The 15,839-nt window shown below is 53.5% G+C and overlaps 1 protein-coding gene across 1 annotated transcript; it reads right to left on the bottom strand.

Annotated features, from left to right (window-relative positions):
- Positions 1 to 7,292: 7,292 nt before the first annotated feature.
- On the bottom strand, positions 7,293 to 15,563 carry LOC101538498 (aldehyde dehydrogenase, dimeric NADP-preferring). Its single transcript, XM_055139663.1, has 11 exons — positions 15,536 to 15,563; positions 13,083 to 13,249; positions 11,386 to 11,617; positions 10,926 to 11,011; positions 10,524 to 10,732; positions 9,782 to 9,899; positions 9,224 to 9,365; positions 8,318 to 8,484; positions 7,909 to 8,008; positions 7,527 to 7,657; positions 7,293 to 7,450 (listed from the first exon to the last, which is right to left on the bottom strand). Exons 2-11 carry the CDS (start codon positions 13,242 to 13,244, stop codon positions 7,436 to 7,438), a joined length of 1,362 nt encoding a protein of 453 aa, XP_054995638.1. The 5' UTR covers positions 13,245 to 13,249; positions 15,536 to 15,563; the 3' UTR covers positions 7,293 to 7,435.
- Positions 15,564 to 15,839: the final 276 nt, after the last annotated feature.

The following is a 15,839-nucleotide window of genomic DNA, read 5'->3' as shown; positions in this document are numbered from 1 at the left end:
ACAAAAAGACTTATTAAGAAGTAGAATTATAATGACTGTTTAAATGGTTATGGACTAAGGAGAAACACACCCTTAGATAAAATTCTGCCCTTGAGCCCCTTAGATAAAATTCCATGTTGAGTGGATCTCCCAGCAGAAGAAGGTACTTGCCTTAGAAGAAGCTTTCCCCAACATGTTTTACATGTTGATTGTGCAGCCTTACAGGTGTGTGTTACATGGTGGGGGGGAGGGGAGCACAAATAGGAGACTGGGCAGGGAGAGTAGCATGGGGGAAGTGGGAGACGGGAGTGAGGGGCAGTGGGAGACTGGGATGGGGCGTGCAGTGAGACTGGAGCAGGTGTGCAGGGAGAGTGTAATAGATAGTGGGACCCAGATCAGAATAAGCAGCGAATGATCACCAACCAGCCTGGAACCCTGTTTCCCCTCCATGCATTGCACGTCTGGCGTGGGGTGGTGTGGAGGAGACAGCAGCAGGCTGGGTGGGGAAGCAGCTCCTGACCACTAAATGTATGTGGCAGGCACCTATCCAGTTTTTGGAACACCAGTGCATCCTCTGTTAACCTTATGTAGTAGAATCTGTTGGATATCAACCTTAGGTGTTTTAGGCTTCACGGGTAAATTATCCCTTTCCTCCTCCCAGAGAAGCTCACCATGCCCTTGCTAGCATCCCTAGTTTGGCTAAAGCCTATCTTCAACCTTTCCTGTGTGTTGGATATTGACCCTAAGTGCTTTAGGCTTCATCAGTGAATTGCCCCCTTCCTGCCTCCCAGAGAAATTTAACATGCCCTTGCTAGCATCCCTAATTTGGTTACAGTTTATCCTTAACCTTTCTCTTGTATTTTACTCATTGTCACTGTTCCCCAAGTCAGTCTTGATTGCTTGTAAGCCAAAAATTTCTGGTAATTCTGAACTTGTATTTGTGCTGCTTTGTATTTGAAATGCTGTATATTTATACTTGCTTTTCTATTTCCCCTATAGTCTTTTTATATGTTACTGTAGAGCAATGTTCCAAAGAACTAAAGAACCAAAGTTAAATACAGAAAGACCATTACTGCTATGCTCCTAATATTTGGGAGTTGGCTGACTCTGAAATGTATCTGCTCCTGGGCATAATTATTTGGTCATAACTACTTGACTCAGGCTTCAGTTTCTGTAGTTCCTAACACCCCAACAGGGACATCCTGTGCAGGACTGGGATGGACCCAGGGAGAGTGGCAAAGCTACCCGGCATTGAAATGGGACATTCTAGAAAGGATAAATGCATGATCTTGATGCAAACTGTTACAATCTAAGAGACATGACCCCCATAGGGAAGGACTAGCTGAACTGGCCTGAGGACTTAGTCTGGGATTTACAGTAAAAGCCTTGCTTGCTCTCAGATCCCAGACAACTAAGTGCTAAAAGTCATGCTGTGCTTGCTCTCAGCCCAGAGAACAAAGTGTTGGGGTCTTTGTCTCTTACCATGTTTATCCAAACAACTTCAAGTATTGGTAACATATAATTAGAGGGAAACATAAAAGCAATGTAGATGTCCCTGGGAGAAAGGGTGTCTTCTTTTTTTCTTTTTTTTGCTTTTGGGTCACACCTGGCGATGCACAAGGGTTACTCCTGGCTTTGCATTCAAGAATTGCTCAGGGGACCATATGGGATGCTGGGGATCGAACCCGGGTCAGCCGCATGCAAAGCAAACACTCTACCCGCTGTGCTATCGCTCCAGCCCCAAAGGGTGTCTTCTTGAGTTGATCTCCCCAAGAGAATTTCCTCTGCCAAATGTTTATCTATGTAAATGACCAATCACACCTGTCCTTACCTCAACCCCCCTTCAGATGTTCTATAAGTATGCTAGCAACTCTGCATTTAACGGGCCATTTTCACCATCAGTCTGTGGTCCCTGTTCTTTGCTGGGGAGGATTGGAAACAGCTCTCACTGAACTCAGGCGTCCTTGCATCATGCACCACATTGTGAATTTACAGAGTCTACTAACATCCAGTGTTAACCAAAGGTGTTTTGAGGTTATACGCCAATGAAATAAAGCTCCTTGAAGGCACAGACATCATCCCACTGCCCTCCCTACTCCTGTTCCTGTTCTAGGGACAGTCCACACCTGAAACAGTCTTTGTTAAATGAATAAATAAGTGAAGGAAATCGCTCCTTCACTTAAGAAAACACAGAAGTCTGTGATCAGGGAGAGATGGTAACAATAATTATCAGACTCTAGAAGCAAGCAGATGATGGAACTGAAGAGTTTACTAAAGCTGTGTCTGCCGAACAGTGAACTGGGGAGTCACAGGTGTCCTTGGAAATCCCCGGACAGGATGGGATTCTAATGAGCAACCCAGAAAAGTCATCTGTGAGTTGGTCATGAATGCTGTAGACAATGACAATTGTTGGGAAAGATTGCATAATCGTGATTATGAAATGTTTTCCTCAACCAAATCCTTCAGCAACAATAAAACAAAACAAAACAACAACAGTAGATTGAATCATACTGTTGGGCCAGGCCAAGTTGTTTTTCTTTTGAATTCATACATATCTTTTTTGGAAGAGGGGTTCGTTTAGGTCAGGTTTAGGACATTATGAATCAATTGGTTACTCTATATGTTGTAAATGCTATACCTCAAGAGGGAACAGAAGAAGGAGAAGGAGGAAGATGAGAAGGAAGGGGAAGGAGAAAGAAGACACTGATGATTTTTATCCATATACTCAACATCTTCCCTTTGGAAACCCCGAATCCTCTTTCCTTGAAGTGGAGTACTTGCAGCTCTTGCACAAGGGCGTGGGGACTACTTCAAAGCTGGCACAGTTAACATCCCCCTGGTAACAGGAAAGTGCCAGTTAACTTCAGTGCTGTGGTACCTATGACGGGCACAGTGAGATCAAGAGGCGCAGTTGTTTTATCTATCAAGGGGTTCACAGCTCTTACATGCACCGGGCTGTTGCCAGGAAGGAGCGTGAAGAGGGACAAAGCTCAGGACTGCATTTTAATGGTGAAAGAAAAACAATTAACAGATAAATTAACAAGATGAGGACCTTGGGTTTAGGGCAGTTTGGGAGCCATACCTTGCAGTGCTCAGGGTGCATTGGCTCTGTGCACAGGAGTGGCCCTGGCAGTCTTTGGGGGATTAGATGCAGTGCTGGAAATTTGAACTTGGTCTGCCGCATCAAGGAAGGCGCCTTCACTCTTGTCTGACCTCTCCTGCCCAAGGACTGTCTTGTAACAAGCATTTGGGAGGAAGCAAAGTGGACTAAGAGACAGCAGCTGAGGAGAGGCCTTGGGAGGTGAGGTTCGAGCTGAGACAGGTGTGATGTGAGGGCTGAGCCAGGAAAAGAGCTAGGAGAGGATCCTGAGGCCTGAGGAAAGGAAAAACTTGCAGGAGTCGAATGAGGCTTTCTTAGAGGGAAAACAATGTCCTCTGTCTTTTTTAAGGAGTAGGGAGGCACACCCACAAGTGCTCAGGACTTATTCCTGGTTCTGTACTCATGACAGAGGAAGCCTCGGTGAGACAGAAAATAAAATTTTCTTCTCTTCAGAGGTTTCATCTCCCCCAACAACCTGACGCAAATTCCAACCCAAGGCTCTGTCTCAGTGTTCCGGGGGCTTCCCAGGAATGTAAAACTCTGCCCTGGAGTCTACGCTGACTGGGAAACTAAGAAAATGGGCAGTGAGATAATTTGGCAATTGGGCCTGGAAGACTGGTTTCCCCTTGCCAGTGAAGGAGGAAGACACAGAATGCCCTGCCATCTTTCCCCCAGTGACCTGACACGTTTTATTCCCAAAGTCCTGCCTCAGAGCTCACAGAGATTTCTAGGACCATAACTCTGTCCTGGTCCGAGGCTGACAGGGAGACCAAGACAAGCAGCAAAAAATGCCCAGAGAGATTTAGACCAGCTATACATCCTTGAAATTTTCTGGCACCTTTTGCAAACACCTGCCAACCAAGAAATGAGGCCGGGAGCCCTCAAAAGGCCTCCACAAACCCCTCACCCTGGCTTAGTCTTACACTAAGCTCCTCCCCCATGGGAGCACCTTTTCTTTCCTCTTCTAATAAACATTTCCAATAAACATCCCAAAACATTCTAAAAAACATTTCTACTTCCAACTCTGACTCTGAGCATCTTTATTTTTCAATATTTTCATTCTGAAAAATACTGAAGAACCCGAGAATCAGGAGCAAACACAGTGACTGCCGCCTCTGCTTCTCTTCCCAGGTGCCGCTCAGGGAGCGCTGATACTTGGAGATCAAACCAGACCTGGCTGTGGGCAGGACAAACAATTCACCTCCTATACTCTCTCTCTGTCTCTGTCTGTCTGTCTGTCTGTCTGTCTCTCTTTCTCTCTCTCTCTGGTCCATGGCTGTCTTTCTGTTTCATTTTGTGTGTTCATCAATTTCATATCCTTAGATAACCCACATAAGTGAAATCACTCAACACCTGTCTTTTTCCTTCTGACTTTTCACTTTGCATAATCTTCCTTTGCTGTACAAAAGCATTTTATTTTCACGTACTCTGAGTTTCTTCCTTTAACTTTCCTTTTCCTTGATGTGTGGGTTGACACCCTCAATTCATCTGTATCTTCACTTGTTTCTTAATAGATGACTCCTGGGTCCTGGTAAAAACACCCTGGTTTGGAGCCAGAGAGACATTATAGGGGTTAAAGCACTTGCCATGAATGCTCCTGGTTTGATTCTTGGCACTTTGTGGTCCCTATGAGAACCCCGAGCAGAGTTAGGAGAAGCCCCCAAGCATTGCCAGGTGCTCCCCAGTAAAAATCAAAACAAAACAAAAAAATCATCCTGGTTTGGAACACTGGCAAGAGGCTTACTTGGTTTCTAAAAAGATTTACACACATTTCAAAGAGACAAAGAAAAATACATATAATGACAAACTTTCTAAAGTAAATTTTCTAAAGAATAGGGAGAGAGGGTCTGGAGAGATAGTACAGCAGATGGAGCAATGGTCTTGCATGTGGCCAACTCAGGGCGTTTGCCTTGCGCGTGGCCGACCCTGGTTCGATTCCCAGCATCCCACACAGTCCCCCAAGCACTGCCAAGAGTAACTCCTGAGTGCAGAGTGAGAAGTGACCCCAGAGCATTGCCAGGTGAGGCCAAAGACAAAGAAACCAAAACTAAACAAATAAGGAAAAGGAAAGGAGAAATTCCTTTAGTTTCATATTTTGTTTTGTTTTTGTATTTTTTGAGTCACATCAGGCGATTCACAGGGGCTGCTCCAACTGGGCCTGCCACATGCCAAGCCCTTTGAGCTATGTCCCTAGTCTTCCTTCCTTCCTCTATTTATTTATTTATTGGTTTGGGGGCCTACAGGGTTCCAGGGCTTACTCCTGACTGTGAGCTCTATCCTGGTGGGCTCTGGGAACCATATTCAATTCCAGGATTGAAATGGGATTACCTATAAACAAAAGAAGAGCCCAAACCCTTATGCTATAACTCTGCCCCCTTCTTCCTACTTTTAGCCAGGGAGAATTAAGTTTCTTATTTTTGGGTGGGGGGCACAGTCTCAGAGATGCTGGAGGCTACATGGATATCTTGGCAGTGGCAAGGCCTGATGTTTTGTTTTACGAATATCTCCTGGGAGCTCAGAGAAGAATGAAGATTTGGGGAGCCTGATCAGAAGAAAGATGACACAAGAAGCTTCCAGTGAAACTTGGCTGGGGGTGGTGGAGGTAGAAATGCAGAATTGGGCATATTTGGGCACTAATGAAAGGTACGGCTCTGGCTAGAGTGAAGGTGCAGGCAGCTGAGGTTGGGAGGGGCTGTGGGCCAAGCAGAAGTTTGGTTTGGGGGGACCACACTGACAGGAGTGCAGGGACAGGGGGAGATGCCCAGGTGAAGCTGGTGCCGTGAGAACAGCGTGGGGGTGGCTGTGCCTTCACAGTGAACTCTCCTCACGGACCGTCACTCTTGACCAGACACTGGCCCCCTAGTCCACCACGTCCAGCATCAGGACACTTTCTCCAGCATCCGAAGGAGGGTCTGTTTCCAGAAGCTTGGCAGCCTTTCCTGGCTGTAGCTCGGTGCCAGTCGAGACCAGGGTCTGCTTCCTCGGGCCATGGAGCTGGACCCAGCCATTGCCCGATGGGAAAGTTCCAGGGCACCATGTGACCTGGTGCTGACCAAGCTTGCCCATGGCTAGGGCCGGAAATCACCCAGGGGGTTCTCACTTCTGTCACTGAGAACCTGCCCAGCTGTCAAACCTAATTTGAGAGGAGTACACTGGCCTCCAATTTCAGTCATTTTGTTTATTTGTATTGTTGCTCATGTTTGCTTGGGGCCACCCCGAAGATGCTGCGCTTCACACCCGGCAGTGCCACGTGGTATCAAATGCAGGGACTCACACACACTTTCTGTCAGACCCTTCCTCTGCCCACATGTTGTCCACACCTGCATGATGTGTGAGAGTTTTGGACACAGAGGGGGGCAGCAGCGACTCCATCATGCCCAGTTCCTGCTCCACATCCTGTTTTACTTAAACTTTTTTATTTTTCTTACGACCCCCACTTCTCCCCCGGGCCATCTGTGAGGGAAGGTCATTTGGGCTGACAACTCGGCCTTGGCAAATAGTTTCATAACTGCTACTCACTGTCCATAGAAGCCACCCAGACACAAGCAGGGTGGGTAGCTGCCAAAATGTCTGAAAACATGTCTAGAGTATCTATCTGTAACTGCTTGTTTGTACTATTTGAAAGTACGTTTTCTTCTGAATCATGAAACTTACATTTTCACTCATGCTTTCGTTAAAATTCGTACGTGCGGGTTGGGATGTAAGCAGATACAAGCACTGACTATAAAATTTGCGGCTTTTCCCTTGTTCGGGGTCTTGCTTGGGCCTGCATGCCTACAAGCTTGACCCCAGGTAGCTGGCTAATAAACTCCGCTTGTTTATTACATTACTGGCTGAGCTCTTTGTTCGGATTCGGAGGGGGAAATTATCGATACCAGACCCTAACAAGAGCAGCTGGACAAATACATAGAAGCTGTTTTCCTGGGTGACAGAAACTTCAGAAAATTCCAGAAGCTTCCGGAAATACAGCAAAAGCCACAGCCTGGGTCTTCTGTCTACTTCCGGAGGCTCAGTCACCAAGGACACCCCAAATGGAGCCACCAGCCCCAGGGAAAGCACACTGCCCCTGGCACCGCCCCCCCCTCCCAGTGGGGCTCCAACTTGGAAAGGCTTCGGGGGCCATACCCGCTGGTCAGGAGGGGCGATGGGGCCCTAAGCCACGCTGAAGGGGCTTAGCCATGACAAAAACACAAACACACACATATTTGCACAGCAGGGTGGAAAACACCATTGGAACCTTTATTGGCCCTGGGTGGGGCGGGCGGCTGGTGTGGGAGTGGGGCGCCTTCGGGGTGGACCAGGAGAAGCAGGCACAGGTCTTGGGGAGACGTGGCGAGCTGAGGCGGCCAGAACATTTCAGTGGCGAGTCTTCTGCAGGGAGGTCACAGACAGTGAGGCTGCGGGTGCCCCCGAGCCTAGCCCCCACAGCCCTGCTCCCCCTTCTCACCTTGGTGGCGCTGGGTGGGTATCTGGCCCTAATGGCCTCGTCATCCTTCAGGGGCCTCACCAGGCAGGAGCGGCGGTGGGAGAAGGTCTCGAAGCTCTTCTTGCCGTGGTAGGAGCCCATGCCACTGTTCCCTGGGGGGAGGAGCCGGCTCAGGCCCGTCCCCAGGTGCTGGGAGTGGAGGTCAGCCCTGCCAACCCCCCTGGGCCTCTCTAAGCAGTCCTGGTGCCCCGGGGACCCTGTGCATTCCAGCACTCAAGGGACTTGTGTCTGGTGGGTGCGCCCACAGTGAGCGGGAACCCATGATCCCTGCTGAATTCACTGGGTGGGTGTGCCCTGACCTCGGTAGGGGGCTGTTGGGCGCTAGGTCCTGCCCCAAACTCACCCACGCCTCCAAAGGGCAGAGAGTGCACAGTGATGTGGACGATGACGTCATTGGCTGTCACCCCACCACTTGAAGTTTCTGCAATCATCTTCTTAATCACCTGCAACAGCAAACCAGCCCCAGCCTCAGCCCAGCTCAGGGATCCTCCAGCCTCCCCCCTCCCCAGGCGCCTCCTTCAGCCACCAGGACCCCCACTCTCCCCACAGGGCACATGTTGACAGGAACCCATAAGAGCAAAGCTGTCTCGGCTGACCCTGATCCCAGTATCACCGGTCCCCTGCTCAGGGAGGCGCCTGCAGAGACGCAGAGAAAGGGGCTCAGGAAAATGAAGTGACCTGGCCAGGTCACCTGGCCTGCCGGAATCCCTGCGTGCAGCCCCGGGCTCAGCTCTCCGCGTGCGCTGCGCTACCTGGTCCTTGTTGGAGAACACATAGAGTGCCAGGGGCTTCTCGCGCTGCTTGATGAACTGGATGGCTTCGTCCAGGCTGCGCACGTGCACGATGGGCAGCAGGGGCCCAAAGATTTCCTCCTGCATCACCGGGGACTGCGGGTCCACGTTGGAGAGGATGGTGGGCGCTGAGGCAGGAAACAGTCAGAGCCCATAGGCACGGGAGCCCTGCCCGCCAGGCCCTTCCAGCTCCTTCACAGGTGGTTTGGGGACCGTCAGCCTACTGGGGGCTGCGGGGAGCCCAGGAGCCTTATCCATTTTTTATTTCACTTCTTTGTTTTGATTTGGGGTCACTCCAGGTGATGCTCAGGCCTTCCTCCTAGCTCTGCACTTAGGAATCACTCCTGGCGGTGCTCTGGGGACCACATGGGATGCCTGGGATGGAACCCCATTCGGTCGTGTGCAAGGCCAGCATCCTACCCGATGTGCTATGGCTTCAGCCCAGGATCCTTATCTTGGGGATAGACACTCCCCTGAGGGCCACCTGAGCCCCTGCCAGTGTGCCTCATTCATGTCAGTACTTCGAGGCCCCGTGGGGTGCGGGAAGTGACCCTCAGGCCTGACACTGAGCCACACTTTCTGCTCTCACAGCTGGACTATGCCACTGTGCAGAGGAGGTGGGTTTGATTTGGCTTGTGTTTGGGGAGACTGTGGAGGTTGGGGGTCATTCCTTGGTAGCACTGAGGGGGTGGGGAGATGCTGCCGCTCTCTCTGCTTTGAGGAGGGGTCTGCTTAGGGGTTGGCAGGGCACTTAGCTGAGTTCAGCCCCACCCACAGGTAGCCCCAGAAGAAGATTTCTCCCTGTCACCATGCCCGCTGGCCACCACTCTGGGAGTGGGCAGACCTGCTGAAGGGCGCGGCACGTACCTATGTACCGGGTGGCCGCATCGCCAGTGCCCCCGTGGACGACCTTCTGGCCCTGCAGCAACCCCATCACCCTCTGGAAGTGCCGGGAACTGACAATTCGCCCGTAGTCACGGGACTTCTGGGGGTCTTCCCCGTAGAACTCCTGTGGGAGAGGAGTGGCCTCAGGAGCGCTCGCGGGTCCGGGCGGTGGCCCCAGCGTAGGGCCCAGTGCAGGAAGCTTGGCGCCACAGGGCCCTGATGACTGGGCCTGTGGGCTGTGGTGCGAGGGGACGCTTTTGTGTTGCGGAAACATCAGGTTCAAACGTCCGGTTCAGAATGGACTCAGTTTGGCAGAAATGGGAGGGAGATGCGGTGTGTTAGCTGAGCCTTTCTTGGGGGTGGGAGTCCCCAGGTCTCTGCTTTTTGTTTTTGAATCCTTCTGCAGAGCCCTACAACGGACTTGCATTCCTTCTCTGATCAGAAACATGAGCCAACGTTTGCTGAAGTCCTGAGCTCTGCATAAAGCCACCCTGCTTCCTCTCTGCAGCCCCTCTCTTCCCACCGGGGACCCACGTGCACCTTCAGGGACTTTTTGATCTTCTCCACAATCTGGCTCTCGATGGAAGGGTCACAGAGGATGTAGTCAGGGGCCACACAGGTCTGGCCGCTGTTCATGTACTTCCCCCAGGCGATGCGTCTGTGAAGAGCCCAGGGTGGATTTTTACCTGGCGGACCCCCGGGACCGCGTGCTGCAGGGGGCGCTGGGGAAGTGGAAGACAGCAGCTGGGCACTCTCTGACAGCAGATCCCCAGATGTTCCGCTCAGATCCAGACCAGATCCATGCCCCGAACATGTGATCGGGGGAGGGGCCAGCGGGCCCATTGCCCCAACTTCATCCATGACTGGGGGGATTTTGGGGGACTGAAGGGGTTGCCTGGCATGAGCAGTCTCTGGCCTCTCTGTTCAAGCCCTTGACTCTGCAGGCTCAGCACCGCCTCGGTGGGGAAAGCGGCCCTGCCCCTCAGGCATGTACTTGGTAGGGGGGAGGCAGCGGGGGAGATCTATGAGATGCTGCTCTGGGGGCAGAGGTGATAGTGGGTAGGGCACTTGGCTTGCAAGGGGCTGACCCAGGTTTGAGCCCCAGCACCCCGTATGGCCCCCTGAGCACTCCAGCCGTGATCCCTGAGTGCAGAACCAGGAGTATGCCCTGAGCACAGCCGGGCGTGGCCCCAAAATAAAACCAAGAAGAAATGCTCTGAGCTGCCTGGACCTCGACTATGAACACGGCCGCACTCTCCGTGCACAGCCGCCGCCCGCTCACCTGCAGGCCACGTCCAGGTCGCAGTCCTTGTCCACGTAGCAGGGACTCTTGCCCCCCAGCTCCAGCGTGACGGGGGTCAGGTGCTTAGCCGCAGCGGTCATGACAATCTTCCCCACACCCGTGCTCCCCGTGTAGAAAATGTGGTCGAATCTCTCCTTGAGAACCTCCGTGGTCTCAGGGACGCCGCCGTTGATCACTGGGTACAGATCCTTCCCAGCCAAGGAGGAAGTGGGACTCAGAGAAGCGTGCAGCCCCCTGAGACCCCTGTCTGGTCAGCCGAGCTCAAGTCTAAGCCTGGGCTCTCTGGCAGGACAGAGCCACTGTCCCCACCCCAGCGCTGGTGGCCCTGGTTGGAAGAATCCCTGTTGTGCAGCCCTCCCCTCCCGGGGCTCAGAGACTCACCTTGTCCAGGTACTGAGGAATGATGGTGGCTATCAGCTGTGCCATGTTCTCACTCAGCTCTGAGGGCTTGAGGACCACCGCATTCCCTGCAGAGCACACAGACTCGGGTGACACCAGAGCAGTGGACACAGAAGGCAGAACGAGCCGTGTGCACACTAGCCCAGAGGTGGGGGAAGAGAGGAGGAAATATAGGGAAGACCACGGCCTGGCTGGGGGCAGAACTCGGCCCAGCTGCTAAGGAAGCAGCATCCCTCTTAGCCCAATGCAACCCAGCCCCAAGGGCAGAGCGAGCAGGGGCCTCAGTCACGGCTCTGACACACAAGCTCCCTGTGCCTCCTGCACCAGGAGACCTGGCTGTGCAGATTAGATATGAGGCTGCTGCAGAGATGGGCTCCGTGCCCCTTTCCTCACAGGCCGAGCCCCACGGCTCTCCTCCACCGAGGGGCACAGAGCCTGTTACCTGCAGCAATAGCGCCCACCATGGGCTGGATGAGGAGGTTGAAGGGGTAGTTCCAGGTGCCAATGATGAGAGCCACGCCCAGGGGCTCTGAATGGATGTAGGATTCATCCTTCTGAGTCTGGGGGGTCTTCTCCACAGGCTCATCAGCCGCCCACTCAGGGAGCTTCTTGATCATGTACTCGGTCTCCTCCAGCACGTACAGCACCTCCTCATAGTAGGCCGTCCACTCATTCTGGGCGAGAGAGCAGGTGAGGGGGTCCCTTCTCCAGCCCTGACCCCAACTGGGCTGCTCGCCTCTCCTAGCCTCGCCCTCCCATCTACAAAATGAGAGCCTGGCCCTTGGCTCACAGGGCTGCTCTGTGGTTGAGAGGGACAAAACCCAACATGCTTGCCAAGGGGGTGGAGGCCATTCTTCATGGGACCTCCAGGTCAGAAGAGGCAGGGGGAGGCGCTGGACAAATACACAGTGTGTTGTGTGTGTGTGGGGGGGGTTGGGGGAGAAGCCTCTGAGAGCGCCTTTCTGTGCTGGGGGCCCAGGTGGGACATGTCAAGTTTGAGTTACCAGAGAGTATCTTGAATTTGAGGGTCTGTGAATAATTTGAGGGTCTGTAGTGTTTGAGGCCTGTGTGAGTGTGTGTGTGGGGGGGGTGTCTGCACATGTGAGCATGTATGTTGTACACATGTGTATGACTGAGAGTGTGTGTGAGCATATATGTGTGTACATGTGTGTGCGCATGTGTGTGGGTGAGTGTGCACATGTGTGTAATAGAAGGTTGTGTGCGTGTGTATGTGCACGTGTGTGCATGCGTGTGGCAGGGTTGGGGGTACTGTCGGGAACACCAATTATAGACTAAAATGAGACTGAGCCCATGATGGACTCCTAAGGCCCCCTGAAGAAGTGGGTAGAGAGGAGAAGAGGAGCGAATGCAGACCCTCAGCGCAGGGGGGACAGAGCAGGGGGGCTGGGGAGAGGGGAGTGCAGAGCGCAGGCACGACAGAGCTGCTGGTGGGCTCAGAGAAGCCAGCTGGAAGCCGTGAGACAACAGAGAGGGCTTTTTCCTGGTCTGTGTTTTGATTGAAGGTGAGCAAACACAAGGGGAGATGGCTCAAAGCGCTGGAGTGCGTGATCTGTACCTGGAGCCCCGGGTTTATCTCTGGCATCACAGCTTCACATGGTCACCTGAGCACTGGCACGTGGGATCCCCCCCAAACTAAAAAGAAAAATTTAAAGAGCAGTCCCAAGAGACATTAAAAAAAAAAAACCAGCAAAGGATGGCTTCCACTGCCGCTCTGCTCACCCCCAGGGCAGCAAGGGTCGGGGACAGGGCCAGAGGACTTGGGGAGGTAAGAAGGGAGGGAGAAGCTGGTTTTGCTTAGGGCCAGGGACAGACAGTGGGGGATAGGAAACCAGCAGAGTCCCAACGGGGTCACTGTGCCCCACCCACAGAGGAGAAACAAGGACCCCCGACATTCGGGGTGTTGGGGGCACGGATAGTTGAGCAGTGCGGAGAGAGCGGGGAAGAAAGGCAGACTGGAGAAGGGGGCTCAGCCCTTGCTGCTCACGGTTCCCCACGCTGGCGGCCCGGCGGGGCTTCCCGCTCTGTGCCATGGGGAAGGGGCACGGGCGCCGCAGACGGGAGGCGAGCACACAGCCCCTGCTCTGTCCCCTCGCGTTCCTCGCACCGGCGCGAACGCACCTTGTTCAGGTCCGCGTGCAGCGCGTCCGCGATGTCCTTCTCCCGCTCCCTGATCATGCGCGCCAGCGCCTCCAGCTGCTGGATGCGGAACTGCAGGGGGCGTGTCTTGCCCGAGTTGAAGGCCGCCCGGGCCCGCTGCACCACGTCGCTGATGCTGGTCATGGTTCCTGGGGAGAGAGGGGGGCACCTGGGAGCCAGGGGCGCGGGCACGGGGACACATCCTCAGTGCTCTGGGCCACTCATCGCATCGAGAGAGGAAGGTCTGGGAGCTCTAGGAGCTCTAGGAAATGCGACTTGTTTTGTTTCTCAGGTCTTGAACCGAGGCGTCCTTACTCCTCTGGCAGTCTCCATGCCCAAGGAGCAGATGACGATCACGTTTGCAGAGAGGATCAGGAAGTGGCCCTGTCTGTCATCTGAAGAAGAATCACTGCGGTGTGTTTAAGCAAAGCCAGAAAGAGCCACTTCCGCTCAAAGGAGCGGGCGGGGCCCCAGCTACAGGAACACCTGGATTGCTGCATGCACGTGAGCGAAGATTGTGCAGCATCTGGGCACTGAGAGCAAGTTCCAGTGAGACCCAGTGTCCAGCAGCTTTATAAAGATCCTCTGATGAGTGTGTCTCGGGCACCATAGGTAAGAGAGCAAGTCAGGTGTGTGCTCCAGCTCATGGGCAGGACCCAGTGAGCACGACAGTGAAGAGACTTGTGTGAGCACCACAATGAGGAGCACCACTCCCCACCCAGAGTGCATGTGTGTGAGCAGCACGGCTAATAGAGAGTCATGAGCCCCAGGAGCCAGCGCCAACGAGGGAAGGACACGGACACCGAAGAGTGGAGAGAGCACAGCAGGAGGGTGCTGGCCGTGCACACTGTTGGCCTGGGTTAGGTCCCCGGCACCCCAGATGGTCCCCCAAACCTGCTAGGGGTGATCCCTGAGCACAGAGTCAGGAGTAAGAGCTGAGCACCACAGAGTATGGCTCAACCGCCTCCCCTCCCCCCCAAAAAAAAACGGAGGAGAGAGAAGAAAAGACCCACAGGTTAGAGAGTAGGAGATACGTCCCACTGTACTGTGCAAACATGCATTGTAGATACAAATGCAAATAAGAAGGGCAGTTCCCAACATGCAGATAGCATCTATAATACATACACAATACATGCATTATGTATCCATATGTAGATACAAATATTATATGCTTCCTTTTGAAAAATGGAAATAGTTTTATATATACTATATACACATGCTGTGCTCTGATTTTAGCCAGTGGTTTCCTGGGGTTGTTTTTGCTTTAGTTTTGGGGGTCACACCAGTGGCTCTTGGGGGCTCCTCCCAAATTAGTGCTCAAGGGACCCTGTGGTACTGAGAATCAAACCCAAGCCCTCCCACTGCTAAGCATCAGCATCAGCACCCGGAGCAGCTCCCCAACCCTAACCAGTGGTTCTGCACAGCTGCTGCCTCCCCTTCTCCAAGACTGAGCCCCGTCTGTTTTCTGCACAGCAAGAAAGGCCTGCAGGTGACCATGGCCCCAGAAGCATGGAGGTGTCCTGTCCCACCCCCTGCCTCTGACAGGCGCTGAGGGACCCCCTCACGGAGGTCACAAGTCCAGCCAGGAATAGATCCAGCACTTCTGCTGTCCTCTGCCCCACCCACACACAACTCTCCTCTGGCCTTGTGGGTACAACCTGGGTCACAGCTTCTAAGCAGCAGCTGGGAACGAAGAGCTCAGCCACACCCCCACTCTACACTGCTGGGGTCTCAGGAGAGTACTGGGGCTGGGGCCTAGCACCCTGAGTGATCATCACCATGATTAGAGATGGAGAGAGCCAGGAAGCATAAAGCACGGGGACTGGAGCGGCAGTGCAGTGGGTGGTGTCCCGGAGTTCTTCCAGGAGGGGCTCCTGGGCAGAGCGCTAGGTAGAAACCCTGAGCACAGCGGGGTGTGTCCCCCCAAATAGAAGAACGCACCAAACACGGTGCCTGACACCCCCAAGCAGGCAGCTGAGGTTCCTCTGCCACCTGTCCCTGTAACCATCGCTGCACCCCACCGGCTTCAGCAATGCCGACGTTCCTGCCAGGAGGCGGGACTCCTGCTTTGATTTTCATCTAAGCTCTGTGGCCAGCTGGAGAAGGCACTACTTCTCGTGAACTCATCTCACGGACGAGGAAAAGGAAACTGGAAGTCGTGAAATTCCCGTAGCCAAGTACCAATGTCAGGCACTGAGCCGTTCCCACTTGCCTAGCCGCCACTCCTGCCCCCGAGCACGGGGCTCGGCAGGGCCGGCAGCCCCCCTCTCTAGTCCCGCAGGTCCTGGGGAGACCACCACCGCCACACAGCCCCAACCCGCACCTCACAGGAGAAGATGCTCTAGGGGGGGACAGAGGGACCCCTGCAGAGCGGGACCCTGCCCAACGGGGCAGGGAGAGGGGAGGGTTAGAAGCAGGGTCAGGGAGAAGATTACCTTCAGCACAGGCTCTTCTGTAGCTGGAGCTCTGGTGAGTGAGGTTCAACCTACAGGGAACACATTTAAATACCTCAACCCTGCCCACGATGTGTGTATAGGCACTAAAAAAAAATTTTTTTTAAGTATTCAAATGCGGGGTGTAGCTTAATCCAGATCTCTGCTCCTTACTGGCCCCGGTTTGGGGGATTAATTCTTGGGTTGTCAGCTTTTGTTTCCTTCTGTGTGCATGAGGCGTGGGCAGGGCTGGACCAGCCTTCGAGAAACCTGTATTTGCCTTGGGCAGGGGACTCTGACTAAGTCA

This window comes from Sorex araneus, chromosome 5, assembly GCF_027595985.1.
Source record: "Sorex araneus isolate mSorAra2 chromosome 5, mSorAra2.pri, whole genome shotgun sequence".
NCBI lineage: Eukaryota > Metazoa > Chordata > Mammalia > Eulipotyphla > Soricidae > Sorex > Sorex araneus.
The sequence above is the reverse complement of the archived record's forward strand: the minus strand, read 5'-3'. Positions and strand labels throughout refer to the sequence as shown.

Coding starts and splice junctions, on each gene's coding strand:
- LOC101538498 (XM_055139663.1), bottom strand. CDS start 13,244: ATGACCAGCATCAGCGACGTGGTGCAGCGGGCCCGGGCGGCCTTCAAC. Junction 11,012..11,385: donor GGTGGGCGCTATTGCTGCAG/GTAACAGGCTCT, acceptor TGTGCTCTGCAG/GGAATGCGGTGGTCCTCAAG. Junction 8,009..8,317: donor TGTTCTCCAACAAGGACCAG/GTAGCGCAGCGC, acceptor TTGCTGTTGCAG/GTGATTAAGAAGATGATTGC.